Below are 21,848 nucleotides of genomic sequence, written 5' to 3'. Positions count from 1 at the left end.
TTGCCCTCAGTCCTACCGCTGCTTGAATGTGCCCGTGCCCGCCACGCCAAAAACCCTTCTGCCCGTGCACTGGCTTGGCGGCCCCCACTCGTCGGTATAAAAACTCTGCGTCCCTCGTCCTCCTTTCTGGCTCTTTGATCAAAAAATACAAACGAACCCAGCCACGACTATCAGAACATCTTTGTCTTTTAGTTGCCAGTCACTACGGTGGCGTGGGGTCGGAGAGCGATACTCCTGTAGGAAGCTGCTTTCTCGTTGGGTCGTCTTCAGTGATGGCGATGAGTCTGCGGTGTCGATTTATTGGGAGGACATACATTTGTCTTGTGCACACTTTGACTCGAGTGAAGGGCGCGCAAGCCTGTCGTATAAGTGTGCTATGTTGCTTCGGGCTAGTCCCTGTGCAAAGTGCTTGAGAGTATCTCACGGCAGTCTCGCTATCGGTTGCATTCGAATCTGAATAGGGCTGTGTGTTGGTTATGAGCCTCTGTTCAGACCTTGACAATGCGAAATTGCGAAGAGAATTGAACCATGCTCAAGAAGAAGTAACAAGTATCTGCACGCCGGCCACTGTAGTTCCTCGAGAAACATGATCTAGTCATTAATGTCATTTGACTATTTGTTCTCGTTATCTATCATGCTCAAGTGTCATAATCGTAATGGCACCCGTGTCTTTTGCATAAATCATCCGGCGGCATGCTCTAGCTTTCGTCAATCCATAGTCTTCTATGGAATCGCAACCTTTACATCGTCCTCGTAATCCACATCTTTGATGCCATCCTTCGTTATGACCTTAACCAGCACGCCCTTGAAATCGATCGGAAGACGTCGCTTGAGCTCCTCGGTGCACATGCGCATGATCTTCATGCCTTGTTCGTAGTCGATATCGGGATGGTGGTGCTTGTCGAGCAGGGAGAGACAGTAGTATCTGCAAGTGGTGTTAGCACAAGATGCTTAGGTTTGGGACCATGCAGAAGAGCAGGTAGTGCTTCAGCAAAGACAGCAAGAGAGGATCATACTGTGCGTATCCGTGTGCAGCATATGGCAGCGGTGCTTGGCTCGCCAAGTAGTCGATCCAGTACAGTGTCGGCTTGTCGGCAATGGTATCGTATCCGCCCAACAGCAGGTTGACCGTGTAGGGTTTTCTTGACCGTAGCGCTGACGCCAGTTCTCCTCGGACGAAGTTGGCTGTTGCGGCAGGGGAAAGCTCCATGTTGTTGCGCATGGAGTATAATTGTACGTTTGCCTGGATGTACTCGGCGAATTGGACTGCATCGTTGTTAGCTACCGCCAAGTTATCGTGGCTTCTTCTTGCGTCATACCAGTGTCACCAGCCTCTCCAGAAAAAGCCATCAAGGTATGTGTGTTGAGTACTCGTGTCTTGTCGTCGGATGCCTTGAGGATGGTGGCGCCACGCATGGCGGCTTTGGAGGCGGCGATGAGGGTGAAATCCTTGCCGGTGATTCCTAGTAGGACCTCCCTGTACAGTGGTTAGTACTGGAGCAGGAGACGTCAAGGCGACTTACATTGTGATGAACTTGAAGTGGTGACGGTAAGTGTGTTGGAGGGCGACTTTCGTCGGGCTTGGAGAGTCTGGTGGGAGGGCGTATGAGCAGGTAGGTGACACGAGTCTTGTCCTACGAGCGAGTTGACGTAGTGGCGAGGACGTTATTGGTGTGGTTATACGGTGATGTTGAAGCCTCACGCGAAGGCAGCTCCCAGCGTCGCGGCCGCCGTACACATGAAGCTTGGGCCAGCTCGGGCTTGGCAGAACTGGACTTGAATGTGAACAGGCACGCCTGGAGTCTTGAACAAGAAGAGCTGTGTCCACTCAGACCTGTGCAATACCTTACAGCTTTGGCCCCATTCCGTTTGTGAACCGTGTTCAATCAACTATTCGTCATTGACGACGATGTTTCATACCGGAACAGCCTGAGATGCGCGTCGCCTCTACTGCTAGCCCGCACCAACATGTACAAAGTACTTCACAATGCTGCTGTGCCCTCTACCGACCTGAACAGTCTTTTTTTCTGTTGCGACGACCTGCCGTAATTCTTGGAAGTCCAAGGCAGATGTGCAATCTTTGCATGATACAAGAGATGGATGAATAGCCGTGATGATGATGCTCACAGGATACTCACGGTACCTCGCGAACCTGCAACATTGGCTACAGCTGCATGCAACAAACCAAACAGGTCAACGTTGTGTTGAGCTGGTTCTGCATCTACTCGAATCCTTCACCGGCGCCTATGAGAGCTACTGTTTCGCCTGGCTTGGCTGCGAAGACGTTGTATCGCACTTGTCTGACATTCCTTGGTATTTCCTCAACGAGCGCTCTGAAGTTTTGAATCCCGCAGAAGAAGCTACCTTGGACGACGATCTCCCGTTCACAACGGACAGGGCCAAGGACTGCATGTATCACCGACATGTATCAATTGTATCCCACAGACCCCCAAACCAGCTTGCGCGTCGTCCCACTCGATGCTTTTGCGATAATGTTAATGCACACTTTTACAAAGAGGCCGTGGGTGGCTACCAATGAGGCGACGGCGTCATAGCGGGGCTGAATTCTGCTGAGCAACCCCTCCAAAACCTTGCTGGACTCTTAAGCTCTGGAACACCCCACCCAAACAAAACAACACCGACACTTGATCTTACACATACAACTAGTAAGTCGAATTTTCTGCTCGGCATCCTATCCGCGGCCGGACATTGCTGCCCGCGCATCCGGTCGCCCTCTATATCTCCCGCCTTGCACTTTGCGGCTCCCCAACTCTCCAATTGACTCTCTCAACAGCAATCCTTCACCATGACCATCACCAAGATCCACGCCCGCTCCGTCTACGACTCTCGGGTACGTTTGCAGACATGTGTGCTTGTCAAGCTTCGTTGCTAACATCTCCAGGGTAACCCGACTGTTGAGGTTGACATTGTCACCGAGACCGGCCTTCACCGCGCCATCGTCCCCTCCGGTGCCTCCACTGGCTCCCACGAGGCTTGCGAACTCCGCGATGGAGACAAGTCCAAGTGGGGTGGTAAGGGTGTCACCAAGGCTGTCGCCAACGTCAACGACACCATTGCCCCTGCTCTCATCAAGGAGAAGCTCGACGTCAAGGACCAGTCCGCCGTAGACGCGTTCCTCAACAAGCTCGATGGCACCACAAACAAGACCAATCTGGGCGCCAACGCCATCCTCGGTGTCTCAATGGCCATTGCAAAGGCTGCTGCCGCCGAGAAGGGTGTACCTCTCTACGCACACATCTCCGACTTGGCTGGCACCAAGAAGCCCTACGTTCTCCCTGTACCTTGTAGGTGAACTGAAGTTGACAGGTTGAGGAATTTTACTGACTATGCAGTCCAAAACGTCCTCAACGGTGGCTCGCACGCTGGTGGCCGTCTTGCTTTCCAAGAGTTCATGATCGTTCCTTGGTAGGTCATCCTTCCGAATACAGTTCTAGCCCATACTGACGACCTCCAGTGAGGCCCCTACCTTCTCCGAGGCCATGCGCCAGGGAGCCGAAGTCTACCAGAAGCTCAAGGCCCTTGCCAAGAAGACCTACGGACAGTCCGCTGGAAACGTCGGTGACGAGGGTGGTGTTGCCCCTGACATCCAGACCGCCGAGGAGGCCCTTGACCTCATCACCAAGGCCATTGAGGAGGCCGGCTACACTGGCAAGATCAAGATCGCCATGGATGTCGCATCGAGCGAATTCTACAAGGCTGACGAGAAGAAGTACGATCTTGACTTCAAGAACCCCGACAGCGACAAGAGCAAGTGGCTCACATACGAACAACTCGCCGAGATGTACAAGTCCCTGGCCGAGAAGTACCCCATTGTCAGCATCGAGGACCCCTTCGCTGAGGACGACTGGGAGGCCTGGTCTTACTTCTTCAAGACCTACGACGGCCAGATCGTTGGTGATGACTTGACCGTCACCAACCCCGAGTTCATCAAGAAGGCCATTGAGCTCAAGTCTTGCAATGCTCTCCTCCTCAAGGTCAACCAGATCGGTACCATCACTGAGGCCATCCAGGCTGCCAAGGACGCTTTCGGCGCTGGCTGGGGTGTCATGGTTTCTCACCGCTCTGGCGAGACTGAGGATGTCACTATTGCCGACATTGTCGTCGGACTGCGATCCGGCCAGATCAAGACTGGTGCACCTGCCCGATCTGAGCGTCTCGCTAAGCTCAACCAGATCCTCCGTATCGAGGAGGAGCTTGGTGACAACGCCGTCTACGCCGGTAACAACTTCAGGACCGCCGTTAACTTGTAAGCGCTTCTTTTGCAGGGTCCGGTAGTGTTAGCGTTGTGAGGAAATGCGACGAATAATGAGTTAAGAGCAAAGGAAATATGTATACAAAATGCAACGATGAATCCTACACCATGATTTTTTTTCGCATCGAACACTGAAGCGACTATTGGTCTGCTTGCCATCAAGTTTAACTTGAGCATAGCCTCAAGATACACAGTGTTGCAATAATCCCTGGAGCATTTTCGCATGAGGTAACTGCGCTTCCAGAGTTGGACTGTCGAGAAACTCAGATGCCAGCAGATCAGGTCAACTGCTATAGTCGTCGCAATTCTCCAACACATTAGCCTCTTTGCTTCAAGCTGCCAGAGCTGGTATAGACGCAGCCTCACATGTCGAACCAATCCAAACTACTCTCGGCAAGCCCGGTGGGATACAAATGCCAATGTCTGCACACTTCCTAAACATCAACACGAAAAAGCCTTCTGGGGCAGTAAACATAGATCTTCTGTGCCGGTCTGTAGTTCTGAGCTCCTAGTAGTAGATTCCATAGCATATGAGGATATGTCGTGGCTTGCAGCATCGGTAGAGGTCTGGAGGCATATTACTACATGTGCAGTTGACAACTTGGATGATAAATGTGCTCATCTGGACGACCATCTCCAAATAGAATGGTATGGTAGAAACATGTCCTTGCATTACTGCTGCCTGGTCTCTTCTTCAATGACAATCTAGACCAAGTTCACCCCTCACAGAGCCATTGCAAAGAGTCTAAGACCTTACCCAGTTTTTTCATGTTACTTCTACCGCTCATGCCCTCAGCTACTCCCACCTTTCTAGCCCCATCATCCCCGGTCGCCCAACAACTTCACATTCTGCCCTGTCCTCACACATGGGCCCAATACCATTCCGGCTATTATATGCACAGCAGATCCAATCCCCACCACAGTAGTTTGGGACCCAGTAACCTGTTGCATTGCAGTATCGGAAACGGTCGCCGAAATGGTGGCATTGGGCTACACCAGGGAGGCACATGGGGTCAATTTGCCAGAGCGCTGTTGTGGTGGTAGCGGGGAAGGCGGCAATTGTGGTGCTAGCTGTTCTAGGGGAGGGGAACATAACCCAGGAGGATGTTTCGATGGTGGTGTTGGTGGCCATGGTCGTTGTTGCTGTTGTTGTTGATAGTGCTGAAATAGTACAAGCGGACTTTGCAATGGCAGAGGCGATGGCGGTGGGTATTTAGAGGAAGACGATGAAGGTGGTGAAGGAGAGTTGCGGGGCAGCGAGTGGTGGATGCATAATATTTTTTGGGGGAAAGTTGGAGAGCATGGAGAGTTTGAATCGCATATCAAGTAGGGCGATGGAAGCGTTGAATGTATTTGAGATGTACTTACCTGTTCACTTGTTTGACTTGGTAGAACGTGATAACTGTTGTGTTTGTCATACGTATTCGTACCGATGCTGAGGTTGTGATCAAATGATATCACATCTTGAGCGAGGTGTCGACGTATACGTACGCTGGAACGAATTATTTGTGTTACCTTGTTCCACGTATCAAAAGGATACAGTCCTATCAAGCTTTGCAATGCTCTATAATGGGTGATTAGAAGCTACCGTCAAAGACATTTTGTAGCATTGCATTTCCAGTTTGTTGAGTGAGTGCAACGACTTCGGTGTTGTTACACAGGATCGTCTACGAATGATTTGAGATGATCTGTCCTACAGACAATGTGATTGAATGTGAATGTCTACTTTTTGATGGGACCGACCTTGTCCCGACATCCACCGATTCTGTACAATATGCTTTAGTATGTACTTCGACACCCGGAGTAGGCAGAGGCAAATTCATCGAGTCTATCGATGTTTAACTTTGCGACACGCCGACTTCTCGATGCTCTGTGCATGGTGTAAGGAACACTCTCACGAAGCAGCCGAACAGGTATTCGGTCAAATCTCGGTGCTTATAGTAGTAGTGATTCGTGCCGCAAAAGACGTCGTGCCCTAACCTTGAGACGGTCCGGAACTCGGCACGTTCGCGGCCCGGACTGTGCAAGCCATCGATAGACCAAGTAGACACGATGGTGTATAGTGGGATAGAGATGTTCTGGACTCTCCGTGGCTTCACGACAGCCACATTCGAAGTTCATGACGCGGTGCAACAGTGAGAGGCGCAAGGAGTGTGCAGGAGCTACCCAAAGTCTGTCAAAGTCTAGGCGTGTCATCAGTGCCGTTTAGCTTTGGTCGGCCGAATAAAGTGCACTGTGACCCTGAGCTTACCGTGTCTGCTTTGTGTCTTGGGCGGAGTGGCAGGGGACATCTTGCTCTGGAGCGGACCGCACCCGTTTAGGATGTCGCGGCTCATGCGGTGTCGTTGACTGCAAAAACGATTCATTATTTGTGGGCTTGAAGACTCCAATACCGCCTGGACTGCGCGTTTTCAATCAACTGATGTCAGCTGCCGATACAAGCGTATCATGTAGAGCACCGTCGTGAAGCCCTTGGTATCGACGAGACAGAACAGGCGCCCGATATGGGTAGGTCCAGACCGTTGCCAAGAGTTTGGAGCAATGGGCCTGATGAATTAACATCGAACATGGGTGTCCATGTCGTCATGATCGCAGAGCGGATCTCCATTGTACTATGTATGTATTGTGAAGCCTCTTGCGTAGTTGCTCAACATGGAGAGCCTGGTAGTGATATCAGGCTTGCAGTAAAGGCGTGTAGTGGAAAACCTTGGGGCGATGGTCTAGACATCTAGACGGCTCCGCGGGTAGAGCTTCTAGCGCGGCATGTCAGATGCGTACCATGGTTCATGTGCTTTTGAACTCGCGAGATATGACAAACCAAGATATCATAGTGTCGCTCATTCGGTGTCAATGCGCGTTGGCAGAGGCGTGATTGGCAAGCGCGTTGCTTTGACCCAATGAGTGGGTCGTGGATGTATGCAAGATCTCGAGGAGTGACTGTAAAAATTCGACGATGTTCGCCTCACGATCTTGAAGCTACGGCTGCCCGGCCGTGAGCTCGAAGAGTACCTCTCCACTCTCAAAGCAGTTGCGGTGAGAACCAAGACGCCGACATGTGCTGGAAAGGTCCTAGCAACGTGATTGAGCGGGTACTGGCAGCTTTCATGTTTTGTGGCTGCTCCTTCTGCAGTGGTCCGGTGCAGCTAGCGCCGGAAAATTGGGCAGCCGCACGCCAGGCGTCGAACATGTCGACAGGTCTCCTCCGATGTCAGCTTGGTAGCGGCAAGTATTCATAGGCACGCACAGGTGATGTCGGTCAAGACAAAACGGAAAACAAAAGGAAGAAGAGGTGCATCAAGCTGACATGGCCAGCGCCCCTGCAGCGAGACAGCTAGAGAGGTCGATCGGCACACGGTGCACATCATTACTCGCATGGGAGCACGCCGTTCACGATGCCTTGTCGATCATGTTCTGATTAGTTGGCCAATGCTTGGTGCGACGGGTTCCCAAACAGGAGCACACCCACGGGGCGGGAAAAGTCGACGACGTTGTTGCTGTAAGAAGACACCATGTAACGTTACTCTGGACTCAGACCTCTTGAGGGCCTTTGGACGTTGGCGGAAGTTAAGCCAGCAGACTACGCGTGTGAATTTGAATACGGGACAGCGGAGGGACGGCGGATGATTCGTCAGACCAGGCTGGATTATGGCTAGCGCGGGGAATAAGAGTAGCAAAAGACCGAGCATGCAGCCTGAGGCCTGGGTTTGTAAAGATGACACGTTAATGTTTGCTCGAGGGCCGAATGCGCAGGCGGGCTGCAGAGGGACGGCGTCGCAGAGTGAAGCGGAAGCTGCGTCAACGGTGTCCAAAAAGAGGGCACTCTCAGGACAGGCGACTGGTCGAGAGGGTGTCGAAGCTTGCAGCGCGAGGGCAACGATGGAAGACGGAAGCACGAGCAGACAGCAGAACAAAGAGCGCTAGGTTCTGTTTCGGCCGATCGTCGATCTGGTGTCGTGTAAGACGAGGCGCTAAGCCCGGTGTATCGTTGACCCTCTACCAGCAATGTGCGACGGCAGTGCGGCTTCATGGGGAAGCTACATGGACGCAGCAAACGGGCGCGGTAAGATGCGTGGGCGGAGCTGGAGCCGCTGACGTCAAGCAGAAGGAAGGGCCGCGAGCTGCGAGTGCGGCTGTGTCGAGGCGCGGATGCTGTGTACATGTTAGGCACTTAGCAGTGGTTAGCAGTGTTAGCAGTGTTAGCAGTGTTAGCAGTGTTAGCAGTGTCAGCAGTTGTTGGGCAGTCGGCGGTAGCTTTTGGCCGCCACAATAAAGCATATGCTCTGGATGGGCAAAAAAGCAAGACGAGGGCGAAAAGCGTAATTGGCATGTTCGCATCATCCGGATTGGAGCGCTGGGCGGGCGGACAGTAATCGTCATGGCGTAGGGCCAGGCGTCAAGGTCGGCGGTGACTGCAGACTGTGTGCGGGCGAGGTTTGCATAGGGGCCGAAGCGGAAGGGGCTACTGGGGTAGCGCTGGAAATCGTGCAGGAGCGACCGGGAGCCGAGTGCGTCTAGACTGTTCCAGCAGGCGCGACCCACTGTGTGTGCTGACCGAAGCCACTCAGGGTTCCTCGACGCTCAGCATCAGTGTGCCGCCATCCATCACGACGACCGTGGGAGGAGAGCAGCATGGCAGGCGGACGGGCAGCACGACGAGCCTCAACTCGAAACGTAGACACGACCTGGGGCTCACGGTGGTTTTGACCGCGTGCAGGCAAACAGCAGCGCAGCCGACTGTCACTACCACCCAACGGGGGCGGGCCTGGAGGGTGCAAGGACGCGCAAAGCCATGGCTCCGGGTCAGGTTCTAGATCGTCCACCAGCCCTCTTATGTGCGACTCTAGCAAAAGACCAACCATATCGCTGACTGCCCGCCGTGCCTGCCATTTCTCGCCTTCCTTCTCTCTGTCCCGCACATCACGCATTCCTCGCCCTCCCACACACCGTTACTAATCCGCTTCCGCATGCATTTCCGACTTCCTTCGTAGCCCTCTGCATATCGTTGTCCAACTTCGCACTTCGTCTGACCAACACCCCTGTGCCCATCCTGGACGCCCGTGCCGATTGCCCGCATGGGATTCTGAAAGATGGAGGGACTTACTACCATCCCACCTGATATAATCGAGCGCCAGTCGCTCTGCTTCTCTCGTCCAGAGCCAGGCATGGTCGTGCAACAAGGAGAGAACGGCTTCAGAGAAGAACTGTCACAGCTATATGTCCCCGCAGAGAGCAACGCCGCCGAGCAACTCGTCAAACTAAAGGACTCTCTCCGCAAAGCCGACACCGACAGCTTCTGGATTCAACTCACCCAGGGCCTCGCCAAAATTGCCGATGCTCAGTACGCTTTTGTGTCCAAGAGAATCCTGGTTGATGATAAGAATGTTGCTGTCGAACTGCCCCCCATTGGAGAGCCTGGAGCATGCCTCATGGGCGAGGCCTTTTACATCAACGACGACCATGGCAACGGACCCGGCCATCTGAGAAACTTCAAATACCATGCCTACCAATGTCCGTGTGCCTACATGAAGCACGACAAGGTCTTCGTGATTCCCGAAAGATTAAACGATTTCATCCTCGACAACCCAAATGACCTGATCATCCCCGGAGAGGCTTACCTTGGAATCCCTTTGTTTGCCGAGGGAAAGTGCTTCGCTCATTTCGGTGTCATGTGGGGAAAAGAGGGCGCAGCTCGTCGTGTGTTGAGCTGGGGGTTCCTCGAAATGCTGTTCCATAGCCTGGAAGACATGATTCTAGAACGCGTATTGGAAGGCAACGAGTTTGCAAAGTCAGCAGAATCAATTCAAGCCGAGATACCCAGGATCGTACCGCACAGAGCCGTCTCGGCGGCTCAATCATTGAAGCCCTATGCCCGGAGCTTATCCCATGAATTAAGGACGCCAATGCAGGGCGTTGTTGGTATGCTGGATGTTATGATGGCAAACGTAAAAGAAGCATCAGAATCATTGCAGCTCGAATCACGGACCCGTGAGATACTCGACACACTCAGGGAGAATATTGAAGCTGTCCAAGGTGTGTAACAACTCGTTGAAGAACCTGCAGTGATGGCTCCATACTGATGCTACTCTAGACAGCTCAAGACGTGCAGTCGAGGCAGCCGATAATGTTGTCCATGCCTACGACATGAACATGGGTGTTCCAGAGACCCCACTTTCGCCACTCGACAAGACTCCAGACCAGTGGAACACTTTCTGGCGTGAGATGCGACCCGATTTGATGATCACTGGTAACGACATGCGTGCTCCATTACGCGGCATCAAGAGGAGGAGACACGAGGTTTCTTGGGCAGACCATGCCAACAAGACACGCGTTGCCAAGAATGCTCGCCAACGAGTTCGAGACATCTTTTCAGAGGAGCCCCCCAAGCGCGGCACTAAGTCGTGCCCCCCGGACGCAAGCGCTCTGGAACTAGACCGACTGGACCACACCTGCTCGCATGGAACCTCGTTAGGCAAATGCGATTCAACCACCTCGCCCATCTTCGCATCCGAACATTCCAAAGTTCCCGGTCTCCGACATACCAACCTAAGAGAAGTGCTTCAATACGTCATTAACGATGCGCTCAAGGTAGGAGGAAGGCCGGATTCTGCTATTGCTGAGGCTACCGACACAGGAGAGCGCATCGAGGTGCGAACACGTAGCTCAAACGGAGAGGCACATACTAAATGGATCGAGTGGACCGTCTCTGCCGATGTCCCAGAGACGATTGTCATCGATGAACGGGATCTCGCCAAGATGGTCTCCTGCCTCGCTCTTAATGCTATCAAGTTCACACAGGATGGATCCATCACACTTCAAGCGACACTCAGCGCAAAAGGCCGTTACATTGTCATCAACATCAAAGATACTGGCTCTGGCATCCCAGCAGCTTTCCTACCTAACCTGTTCAAACCATTCTCGAGAGAAGACGATTCGATGACACGACAGAGTGAGGGACTGGGTCTTGGTCTAATGGTCGCCAAGGGGATTGCAAGGAAACTAGGTGGTGATCTCTTCTGTCTCCGTTCGCATGTTTCTGGGCCAGGGAGAGGGTCGGAATTCGAAATGAGAGTCCCGCTTACCCCAGGCGAGATTTGCAGTCGCCCTGCAACGCCTTTTGGATCCCCTACACTTTCCATCAAATCCCGCATGTCTATCGATCCGGAGGTACCCCACCTGGACCTCGGCCGTGGCCCCGTCACTCCTCCCTTGAGTTCCGAATCATTCAGGAGTGATCGCGAACGTCAGCCGCCAATTACACCTGTCATCACTGTCCGCTCTGCAACATCGCCAGAAGATATCGGCCTTGCTACCCCCCGCCGCACCTTGTCTCCTCCTCGACAACAACACGCCACTCGTGCTCTATCTTCAGAGAGGGACGTTGTGCCATCTGATCTCGGCGTTCAACTGCCCCTGAACATTCTAGTCGTAGACGACAACGCCATCAACCGACGTGTGCTGGTAAGCATGCTGGGTAGACTGGGCTACAAGAACATCACTACGGCATTCAACGGTAACGACGCCGTTGAGACTGTTCGTCGCAATGCTCTCGGCCCAGCGACTGAGTCGTTTGACGTTGTCCTCATGGACCTTTGGATGCCGTTGTTGGATGGCTTCCAAGCCACTGAGGTGATTCTGAAGATGCCAGAGCTTGAGCGGAAGCCGACCATTCTGGCCGTGAGCGCGGACATTACAGACGCCGCTCTTGACAAAGCGGTCAAGAGTGGCATGAAAGGCTTTGTCACCAAGCCCTTCATCACACGAGACATTGCCCGATTGATTCGGACATACTGCGCAAGCCAATAAGCTTGCCACTTTTACTTCTCCCACGGCGCTCTGGCTGCCTGGTTCTATTCATGTTATACACATTATAGTTGTACACCATACAGGTAATCATGTTAGAAAGCGGGCATGATTGGATCGGACTGGGTACACGACGATCACGATAGCATTTGACCAGCCCTTTGGAGGGCCTTTGTTTAGCGGCGTTCAACGAGCGGGATACCTATGGTGGGCTATAATACCCTTTGATGAATTTTGCATGTTGGGATGACCTTGGTTATGGGTTGCAGTAGCATATGCGGGCTACTCGAATACAACAAAACATTAAACATTTTACTCAATCATTCCCCGACCCACAAGTGACTCTGCAGTGATGACGACGCGTTGCTTGGTGAGGCTCTGCTCAGACCCGGATTGCCGAGCTAGACCCGCAGGCACGGCAGTCTTGCCCAGGTGAGGTGCAGTGGTGATGTCGAAGGTGGGGGCCTTGAATCGTGGGGCATGGCCGCCGAACAGGCCGAGCACAGCACGTTCTTGTCGGAATCTGCCCGCACCCCATGCATTTCAGACTCGCTGCGAACGGCGCAAACCCCAGATTTTCACCAGCCACAATTGACTACAAGTGAAATGACACGGATCAAAGGGAAACTCGAAGACATGGACGAATTGGAAGCCACTTGGGCGAAACGTGGTTATCGGCGAAAAGTGGCTGGTGAGCATGCGCCACAGCACTAGCCCCTTGCGCTTGCGGGTCGATTAGAGGACAGATTTCTTGGGACGCGCCGAAGTCGAGACAAGTGCTGTTGCGCCGCCAGTACAGCCGTTTCTGCCGTGGACAATCGTAGAATCTTCTATTGTCTTCTCCTGCGACTTTACTTGCGCCAGGAAAATACAGTCCCTCCCTTTGTGCTTGAAGTAATCACGCGAAGGTTGTCAACGTTCCTCTCAACGTCATAGGCGAAGATACCTGCGACTTGCGAGCCTCGACATTTCTAGAACCGACATATCCCTGCCAACAACACTACCACACCACGATTGAGCCAACAGACAGCGTCTCGTTGAACAAGTGGTGTATTGAGCGAAGAGAACCCGGTGATCAGAGCAGTGGGCATGGAGAATGCATACACCAAGACGCCCGCTGAGGCGCTGAAGTATTTCCAGGTTGAGGAGCAGAAAGGTCTCAGCGCACAGCAGGTGCAAAGCGCGAGGGAGAAACATGGAAAGAATGGTGTGCTACTTTTCCCCTAGACCGCGACGAAGACTGCTGACACAGAGAACAGCGCTGCCAGAAGACCCACCAACACCCATCTGGGAGCTCATCCTCGAGCAGTTCAAAGACCAGCTTGTCATCATCTTGCTAGGCTCGGCAGCAGTGTCGTTTGTACTGGCCCTCTTCGAAGAAGAAGAAGGCTGGACCGCATTCGTGGACCCGGCAGTTGTACGTACCAGACGACGACGTCACATGTACCTGCGCTGACTTGCATGCCTACAGATCCTCACCATCCTCATTCTAAACGCCGTCGTCGGAGTATCGCAAGAAACTAGCGCCGAAAAGGCCATTGCAGCCCTCCAAGAATACTCGGCCAACGAAGCGAAAGTCGTACGTGACGGACATGTCAAACGCGTAAAGGCCGACGAGCTGGTCCCCGGAGATGTCATCTCGGTCACAATCGGTGACAGGATACCCGCTGATTGCAGGATCCTGTCCATTTCGAGCAACAGCTTCAACATCGACCAGTCCATCTTGACTGGAGAGAGCGAGAGTGTATCCAAGGATACCAGGGCTGTCAAGGATGAGAACGCTGTCAAGCAGGATCAGGTCAATATGCTCTTCTCGGGTACTACGGTCGTTACGGGGCATGCGACTGCGCTGGTAGTCCTGACCGGTGGTAACACGGCGATTGGAGACATCCACGAGAGCATCACGGCACAGATCTCACAGCCCACCCCCCTCAAGGAGAAGCTCAACGACTTCGGCGACCAGCTCGCAAAGGTCATCACGGCTATCTGCATCCTCGTCTGGCTCATCAACATTGGCAACTTCAACGACCCTTCGCACGGCAGCTTCACCAAAGGCGCCATCTACTATCTCAAGATCGCCGTTTCTCTCGGTGTCGCTGCTATTCCCGAAGGTCTGGCCGTCGTCATCACAACTTGTTTGGCTCTGGGAACGCGCAAAATGGCTGCAAGAAACGCCGTTGTGCGAAGCCTGCCTTCTGTCGAGACACTTGGTAGCTGCAGCGTCATTTGCTCCGACAAGACAGGTACTCTTACCACCAACCAGATGAGCGTCAACAAGATGGTCTTCCTCAACGAACAAGGTAGTGGCCTCGAAGAGTTTGATATTGAAGGCACCAGCTTCGCCCCTGAGGGTCAGGTCTCCCTCCGTGGCAAACCCCTTGAGAACCTTGCTGCTCAATCCGACACCGTTCGCCAGATCTGTGAAGTTACCGCGCTTTGCAACGACGCAGCCCTTGCCTACGATTCCAAGAACGGTACTTACAACCTCGTCGGTGAGCCTACCGAGGGCGCTCTCCGCGTCTTAGTTGAGAAGGTTGGCACTCCAGATATTGCCCACAACGCGACCCGCGCCAGCACCTCGCCCGAAGGACTTCTCGATTTCTCTACCAAGCACTACGAGAGCCACTACCCCCGCCTAGCCACTTATGAGTTCTCTCGCGACCGTAAGAGCATGTCTGTTCTAGTCAAGAATGGTAACTCGCAGAAACTACTTGTCAAGGGCGCCCCGGAATCGATTCTTGATCGTTGCACCAATGTCATTGTCGGCAAGAACGGAAAGAAGATGCCCATGAGCAAGCAACTTTCTACCCTTATCAACAAGGAAATTGTCGAGTACGGCAACCGTGGTCTTCGTGTTATTGCTGTGGCGTCTGTTGAAGACATTGAATCGAACCCACTTCTGGCAAAGGCTAAGACTACCAAGGAATACACCCAGCTGGAGCAGAAGATGACTCTCATCGGTCTCGTCGGCATGTTGGACCCTCCCCGCCCTGAAGTCCGCGACTCAATCGCTAAGTGCCGCTCCGCTGGTATCCGTGTTGTAGTCATCACTGGAGACAATCAGAACACTGCCGAGTCCATCTGCCGTCAAATCGGTGTCTTTGGCCCTAACGAAGATCTCACTGGCAAGTCTTTCACAGGTCGCCAATTCGACGACCTTTCCGAGTCCGAGAAGATGGAAGCTGCCAAGCACGCCAGCCTCTTCTCCCGCACTGAGCCAACACACAAATCCAAACTCGTCGACCTTCTCCAACAAGCCGGTGAGGTTGTCGCTATGACTGGTGACGGTGTCAATGATGCGCCTGCTCTCAAGAAAGCCGATATTGGTGTTGCTATGGGTTCCGGAACCGATGTAGCCAAGCTCGCCGCCGACATGGTGCTTGTAGACGACAACTTTGCTACCATCGAAGGTGCCGTTGAAGAAGGTCGTTCCATCTACAACAACACTCAACAGTTCATCCGCTATCTCATCTCTTCCAACATTGGAGAAGTCGTCTCTATCTTCCTGACTGCCGCTATGGGTATGCCTGAGGCTCTGATCCCTGTTCAACTCCTCTGGGTCAATCTCGTCACCGATGGTCTCCCCGCTACCGCTCTCTCTTTCAACCCTCCAGACCATGATGTAATGAAGCGCCAACCCCGCAAGCGCGACGAGCCTCTCATCAGTGGCTGGTTGTTCTTCCGCTACATGGTTATTGGTACCTACGTCGGCGCTGCGACTGTTGGTGGCTACGCGTGGTGGTTCATGTTCAATAGCGATGGGCCCCAGATCTCCTTCTACCAGCTCCGCCACTTCCACCGCTGCTCGACTCAGTTCCCTGAGATTGGTTGCGAGATGTTCAGCAACTCGTCTGCCCAAGCTGCGTCTACTGTTAGTCTGAGCATTCTGGTCGTCATCGAGATGCTCAATGCCATGAACGCGTTGAGCAGCTCAGAGAGTCTGCTTACATTACCGCTTTGGGAGAACATGATCCTTGTTTATGCCATTTGTTTGAGCATGGCTTTGCACTTTGCACTTCTCTACGTCCCATTCTTGCAAGGGCTGTTCAGCGTCATTCCACTGGACGGCAACGAGTGGAAAGCGGTTATGGCGATCAGCGCGCCAATCATGTAAGTCACATCTCACGCCTTGTGCCAAAGGCTACAGAATGGGCAATCGCTAACATGTTTTCAGCATCATCGACGAGGGCCTCAAATTCCTCGAACGCAAATTCTTCATCCAAAAGGGTAACGAGAAGTTGGAGCTTGCTGAACAGCAGAACGGCAGGGCGAAGAAGGACTAGATGTTCTCTTCCTCTTCCTCTTCCTCTCGCTCATTGAAACGCACTGGCGGACGCCTACATCTCCGATCCGATCTAGTCGAAGAACGCATATCATGATTACTTTGCATTTGGAAACAAGAGATAGGACAGCAAGGAGTCAAAGAAGCAGCGTGGAGAGGAGTGTTTTGATACCTTTTGCATCAGATCAGGAGTTTTTTGCTTTGTTCAAAGACTAGTGGTAGATGTAGATGTAAACGACATGAATAGAGCAACAGTCATGCCACAGCCGAACGAGTATATGTGGGTATTACATGTGTTTCGATAGTGTTGTAGGTGCAAGAGCCGGGGTAAATTGGCGATGTTCCGCCCGTTATCGAAACACGACTGCGGCTCTTCAATCTCCATGGCAAATCATCTCGCCTATTTACTGTATCCAGTCGTAAACTAACAAGGGAAACTAGTATACGAGGGCACCGAGGCGTCACTTAGTATCCATATGGATGCGATGGCAACGTGATAAGCCTAGGCAAAATCTGCGAAGCTCCAGTCAAATTTAAGTAGATTCCGTCAGGCAAGCCCAAGCCATACCCGAGGTTCCACCAATGCAAACATCTCGCCGACTCTACCTCTGCCCATCAATAGCCCACATTTCAGATAGTCTTTCTCACATCCTACACCGACCAACCATGAACTCACGCTAGCCACTTCACGACTCCATACTTCCACATTAACGACCTTCATACTTGGCAACCAACTTCCTTCCCTCCTTTTCCAACTCATCAACCATCGGTTCCCAGACAACCGCCTTCTCATTCACTCCCAGAAACTCCCAGATGCCCACTCCGGCCTTTGTCTTCCCCTCCTTGCCCTTTCCCTTTCCCGCCTTCATCTCTCCAGCCGACTTGCCATTGAGAATCAGATGCAAATCAACTCTCAGCTTCAAGTAACCGTTACCCAAGAACATGACGTCCATTCTATATCGCTCAGCAACTGTCTTGAGTGTGATGGTGCGGAACGAAGCGTGGGGTGGGGCTTCGAACGCTTGGATCGGGTACGGCATGGAGCGAGGTGGAATAGAGAGACGCGCTGTATAGGCTCCCGACATGGGATTGAGACCGGCGATGGAGGTGATGTTCAAAGTGCGTTGACCGAACCCGTACTTGTCGATATGGGTAGTGGTGTACTTGGGGCAGTAGAGTTTAAACGTTCCTTCGATGGAGCCCAGCGGTATGGGGATGCGTGTCAGGATGCTGTAGCGCAGGAAGGTGGACGCGGCTTTAACGCGCGCAATGTCGGACGCCGCATTCTCGGTTTCGGTTTCATTTGTGATGATCATTTTGAATGCTGAGGTGTCATCCGAACGTTGGAGCTGGAGCATTTGCTCGGATTTGGCCGTGCACCCTGAGGCTTGTTTCAAGTAAGGGAGGGTGCCTGCTGCTTCGCTGTCGGAGAGCCATTCGTCGTACTCGTCAAGGTATGCTGCCTCATCGGTAAAATTGACGGTTCGGCGGGAAGCCGTGAATGTGCTAGAGAAAGTGGCAAGATTGGCTTCGTCATGCCTTTCAATGTGCTTCTTCTTGTTGTTGAAGGGAGAGATCTCGTTACTTGGACGTGTGTATGGTGTATTTGGACGCATTAACATGTCGCGAATGGTCCTTGATGTGGTAGAGGAGCTGCTAGAAGAAGTACTAGGTGCCTCGCTAACGGAACGACGGCCTCGAGGACGCGGCTTCGGAGTGTCTCTGAGGGGTTCTTTGAACCGCATGAGGTTCGCAGTAGTAAGACTGTCAACTTGACTATCTGTAAGCGGGTTCACAGAACTTTGACTGCCAACAATGCGCTTTCGGGCCTCTGGGGACTTGGTGTCAATCATGAGGGGAATTTCGGGAGAAGACTCAAGGGTGCCAGGAGCTTTGCTGGTTTCCCTGGACGTGGTAACTGCGGGTCTAAGACTAAACGGGATTGCTTGTACGCGAGGAGTGGTTGCAGGTGTACGGCTCATGTGTGAGAGAGGGGTCTCGCCGACAAGGACTTCAGACTCTCGAAGGTCTACCTTGGTCTTCTTAGTCGGCGACTCGCTCACACTGCGCGTCAAAGCACCAAGATACTTCTGAGGAAGTGGAACTGGTGTGCTCTTCGGCTCGGTAGGCAAGGCTGATGCGACCGATGGAACTGATATCGGTGCCTTGCTGACCTTGGACACATTTTCCTCCTTGGAAGTCACAGGTGTCTTCTCCAGCTTCTGCCTTTTGGCCTTGGGCTTGATCTCGTCAGACTTGATGGTCTTTGGTATTTCAGTCTCAATAGTCTTAGCAACGGTCTTCTTGCCCGAACCCACTGGTCTTCCTGGCTTATTTCTGGGCAACTCAGCAGGTTTAGCGGTCTCATTAATCCGCTGGTCAAACATAGAGGCGAGGCGAGCAAGGGACTTCTTATTGTCTTCCATGTTCTTCTTGAAGTTGGGGCCGAGCCAATTGTCAGCGTCAGCAAGACCTTTGTCAGTGACAGCTGGACTGTCAACAGGCACCTCGGTCTCTCTCTTCCGCTTCTTTGCAGCAGAAACTGGAGTTCCGTCCGGGCCTTTCTCTCTCTTCTTATAAGGACCACGTGGACCGTACCTGCCATTCTTGACGGGCGTGGAGGCGGGTATCGCGTCGACTGGCGGGGTGTTCTGCTTCTCTTTCAGCTTTCCTGTCTCCGCAGCAGCCATAGCAGCCTTGGCTTCCTTCTTCAGTTTCCTGGCTTCTTTCCTCTCACGCTTCTCGCGCTTTCGCTGAGCCCTTTCATTGTTGATAAAATCGTCTGTCGTGCCGTCGTTGGTTGTAACGGGCGCCGGCTTCTCCGCCTCTTTGTAGTCCATGCTGTTGAAAGATTGACGCTTCATTGAGGTGCCTTGGCCAACAACATGATGTTTTGGGATTCGGTAGAGTCCTTTGGGCGGCATAGTCGTAATCGCCTGTGGTATCTAAGCGTAGCTCTGGCTGGGAAAACTTCGTTCGTTGGTGTGGCTTGGTGCTGTTGTTGTTGCTGTTGCGACCCGACTGGGCGTAGGAGGCAAACAACTGCAACTGCGCGGGTGCGTACCGAAACCCAGTAATCTAAACTGGGCTAGAGTGATCGCGTTGAAACAATTCTTGAAAGCCGTTACCTTGAGTTTTGGTAAATGAGTTGACGGTGGTGTGAGAGGACGGTAAAGACGACGCGGGCTAGAGGATATCGCAAGGTGGGCCCAACCTTGAGGTGAAGGTGAGGATGTAGGCACGAAGTCACCTTCACCGTGAGTATAAGAAAATTGAACAATGGCGAAAAGCACAAATAGAAGTGCGTAGAGATTAGAGTGTTCACTAAATCGTAGCATCTTCGAGAATGCTTCCGGATTTCCAATGGGATCACGTCGTCCTTAAGGATGGTCAGCCAAATGCAGCGAAATGAACTTTGTGCACATCAAGTCCCGGATCGCACATGCGGATATGGAGGGGACATATTTGGTAGAACAGGTATGAAAAATGGCTCCTGACCTTAGGATTCCTTGGACATTCTGAAGATACTTAGTGAGCTTTGACATATTAAGCAACCTATGGTAAAACTGTGGTAACCACAAAACTAACCAAATACCTCAAGCTCCATGCTTTGAAAACGCAATGAGTATATACAGATTGACCTTGAAAAGGCTACAAAATTACCACAAAACTATATTAATACCCTCCCCTGTGGGCGTACCTATGCTATTCGAATTCACACCTATCCTTTGAAGTCGCTAGACAACCTAAACACCCCCACTAAACAGCCTTATAATCCCGGCGCATGCGCAAAGTTTCTGATGTCCTTTGTCTCAATTCGCCCCACAGCAGGATACATATCATGCCGATCGATATAACTATTTGCCGTCTTGATATTCTCCAACCCATCTTTGCTTCCCTCGCTCTTCGCTGTATCAACCTGCACTAGTGTGTTCTTATCCATATCGGCATCGGAATCGGGCAGTCCGTTTCTTTCAGGGAAACTAGTTACTTCACCACCGTTTTCTTGGATGGGAGGAATATTCGCCATGTCTTCGTGGTCAAGGCTGAGCTTGCGGACGCGAGAGTCGAGATTTGATGGTGGGGGCTGTGGCGTGCTATCGCTGGGTATTGCGCTGAGCGACTTGGAGCGCACGGCCTGGAGAGTGTTGAAATCTTCTGAAGTTTGGTTTGATCCTTCACCTGCGGAGAGGGAGCGTTGGGGGTCTACAGTTGGTGTGTGTGGAACACTGTTTGAGCGCTGCTTCTCATGTGCAGTTTTGCTGCTCTTGGACCAGGACTTGAATTTGAAGGCCGAGAGCCAGCCTGGGCGCTTTTCTTTGCCTGCATGTGGATTTAGGGCGCGTTCAGCGGCAAGTTGGATATGAGATTTTGCTTCCGGTTTGGAAGGTTTGGATCCGGCGGTGATTGTAGGCACAGGCGCAGGCGCAGGCGCTGAGCGGATGTCGTAGTCTGACTTCCGGCGCGCACCTGCTGCGTCCATGTTAGGTTCTGAGAGGCCTAACACAGCGCGATTTCGAGCAAGATTTGATTCTTTGACTTCTTCGCTGATGTACTGCATGGCTTTGTCGATGACTTCAATGTACTCTGGATAATCGACTACACAGGCTTCGCGAATCAAACGCAGTTTCTCCCAATCCTGTCGTACTGCTGGACCTGTCAGGTCTGGGTGCCACCCCATGCTCTTGAGATCGGAACGAATTCCACGGTCAACCTGCTCTTTCACGCCCATCAGATCGATAAGCGCATCGACTTCGGTGCGTACAACTTTGACGTACTCGCTGAAGCGTGTAGTGTCCTTGACGGTCCAATGGGAGGTCGTCATGCTGAGGTTGCGCTTTAGACTGGCTCGCGCACCTGTCTGATTCAGGAGATCCTTCAGCAGGGTGTACTTCTCGCGGAAGCCTTCTAATCGGTTCGTGTCTAGTGCTGGATATTCGAGGCGCGAGAAAGTCTTTGGACTCTTCAAGCCGTAAACATTCATCAGTTCGTCTCGCGACATGCTACTTGGGCGTCCCGCAATCTCATGGAGCGCCCTGCGGACTTTCGCATTGATGACCTCCTCGTCAAGCCTCGGATCTCTGACGCCAAAGTGTACAGGCACATGTGGATCTGGATTTGTGATGCCAGGATGGCTGGGTATCATGTGTCGTGCAATTGTCGCAGGTGGCGCAGTTATACCCACGGCATCACCAAAGATCAGCAACCTGCCCTGCTGTAGGCCGAGTTTCGCAAGCACAACCTTTTGCGCATGGTCCTGATCTTTTGAGGGATGGATGAGGTTGAAAGCCTCAACACAGGTGCTGAATTGGGTCGCGAGAGAGAAGACGTCGGTGAGGATCTGGGCCTTGGACTTCCCTCCGGCTGGGTCAGTTGATTCGACGAAGTCGGTCGTACTTTTCGTCGTCATGTTGGCGGGGTAGGTTTCGATGTCCAGCTCACAAGGTACCGATGGCAGAGCGGATGAGGGTGTCGCGCTGCAGAAGCTTGTGC

At 52.6% G+C, this 21,848-nt stretch overlaps 6 protein-coding genes across 6 annotated transcripts; 3 read left to right on the top strand and 3 right to left on the bottom strand.

Annotated features, from left to right (window-relative positions):
• Positions 1-723: 723 nt before the first annotated feature.
• Positions 724-1,864, bottom strand: GT037_008049 (n-terminal nucleophile aminohydrolase; the record flags this gene model as incomplete). Its single annotated transcript, XM_038933096.1, has 5 exons — positions 724-925; positions 1,017-1,266; positions 1,320-1,477; positions 1,524-1,628; positions 1,851-1,864. The coding sequence occupies 5 exons, from the start codon at positions 1,862-1,864 to the stop codon at positions 724-726; spliced, it is 729 nt and encodes a 242-aa protein (XP_038784597.1).
• A 942-nt stretch (positions 1,865-2,806) lies between these two features.
• Positions 2,807-4,271, top strand: GT037_008048 (eno altal; the record flags this gene model as incomplete). The annotated part of the gene is made up of 4 exons (XM_038933095.1): positions 2,807-2,851; positions 2,903-3,305; positions 3,354-3,426; positions 3,476-4,271. The coding sequence occupies 4 exons, from the start codon at positions 2,807-2,809 to the stop codon at positions 4,269-4,271; spliced, it is 1,317 nt and encodes a 438-aa protein (XP_038784596.1).
• Positions 4,272-6,520: 2,249 nt separating this feature from the next.
• On the bottom strand, positions 6,521-6,881 carry GT037_008047 (uncharacterized protein; the record flags this gene model as incomplete). Its single annotated transcript, XM_038933094.1, has 2 exons — positions 6,521-6,674; positions 6,766-6,881. The coding sequence occupies 2 exons, from the start codon at positions 6,879-6,881 to the stop codon at positions 6,521-6,523; spliced, it is 270 nt and encodes an 89-aa protein (XP_038784595.1).
• A 2,479-nt stretch (positions 6,882-9,360) lies between these two features.
• Positions 9,361-12,076, top strand: GT037_008046 (sensor protein rcsc; the record flags this gene model as incomplete). Its single annotated transcript, XM_038933093.1, has 2 exons — positions 9,361-10,303; positions 10,362-12,076. The coding sequence occupies 2 exons, from the start codon at positions 9,361-9,363 to the stop codon at positions 12,074-12,076; spliced, it is 2,658 nt and encodes an 885-aa protein (XP_038784594.1).
• A 1,086-nt stretch (positions 12,077-13,162) lies between these two features.
• On the top strand, positions 13,163-16,356 carry GT037_008045 (calcium atpase; the record flags this gene model as incomplete). The annotated part of the gene is made up of 4 exons (XM_038933092.1): positions 13,163-13,280; positions 13,333-13,490; positions 13,545-16,183; positions 16,248-16,356. 4 exons carry the CDS (start codon positions 13,163-13,165, stop codon positions 16,354-16,356), a joined length of 3,024 nt encoding a protein of 1,007 aa, XP_038784593.1.
• A 706-nt stretch (positions 16,357-17,062) lies between these two features.
• On the bottom strand, positions 17,063-21,765 carry GT037_008044 (uncharacterized protein; the record flags this gene model as incomplete). Its single annotated transcript, XM_038933091.1, has 2 exons — positions 17,063-19,291; positions 20,275-21,765. 2 exons carry the CDS (start codon positions 21,763-21,765, stop codon positions 17,063-17,065), a joined length of 3,720 nt encoding a protein of 1,239 aa, XP_038784592.1.
• Positions 21,766-21,848: the final 83 nt, after the last annotated feature.

Source organism: Alternaria burnsii, assembly GCF_013036055.1.
Source record: "Alternaria burnsii strain CBS107.38 chromosome Unknown 693, whole genome shotgun sequence".
Classification (NCBI taxonomy): Eukaryota; Fungi; Ascomycota; class Dothideomycetes; order Pleosporales; family Pleosporaceae; genus Alternaria; species Alternaria burnsii.
Note: the sequence above shows the minus strand (reverse complement) of the source record. Positions and strands in the feature narration are given on the sequence as shown.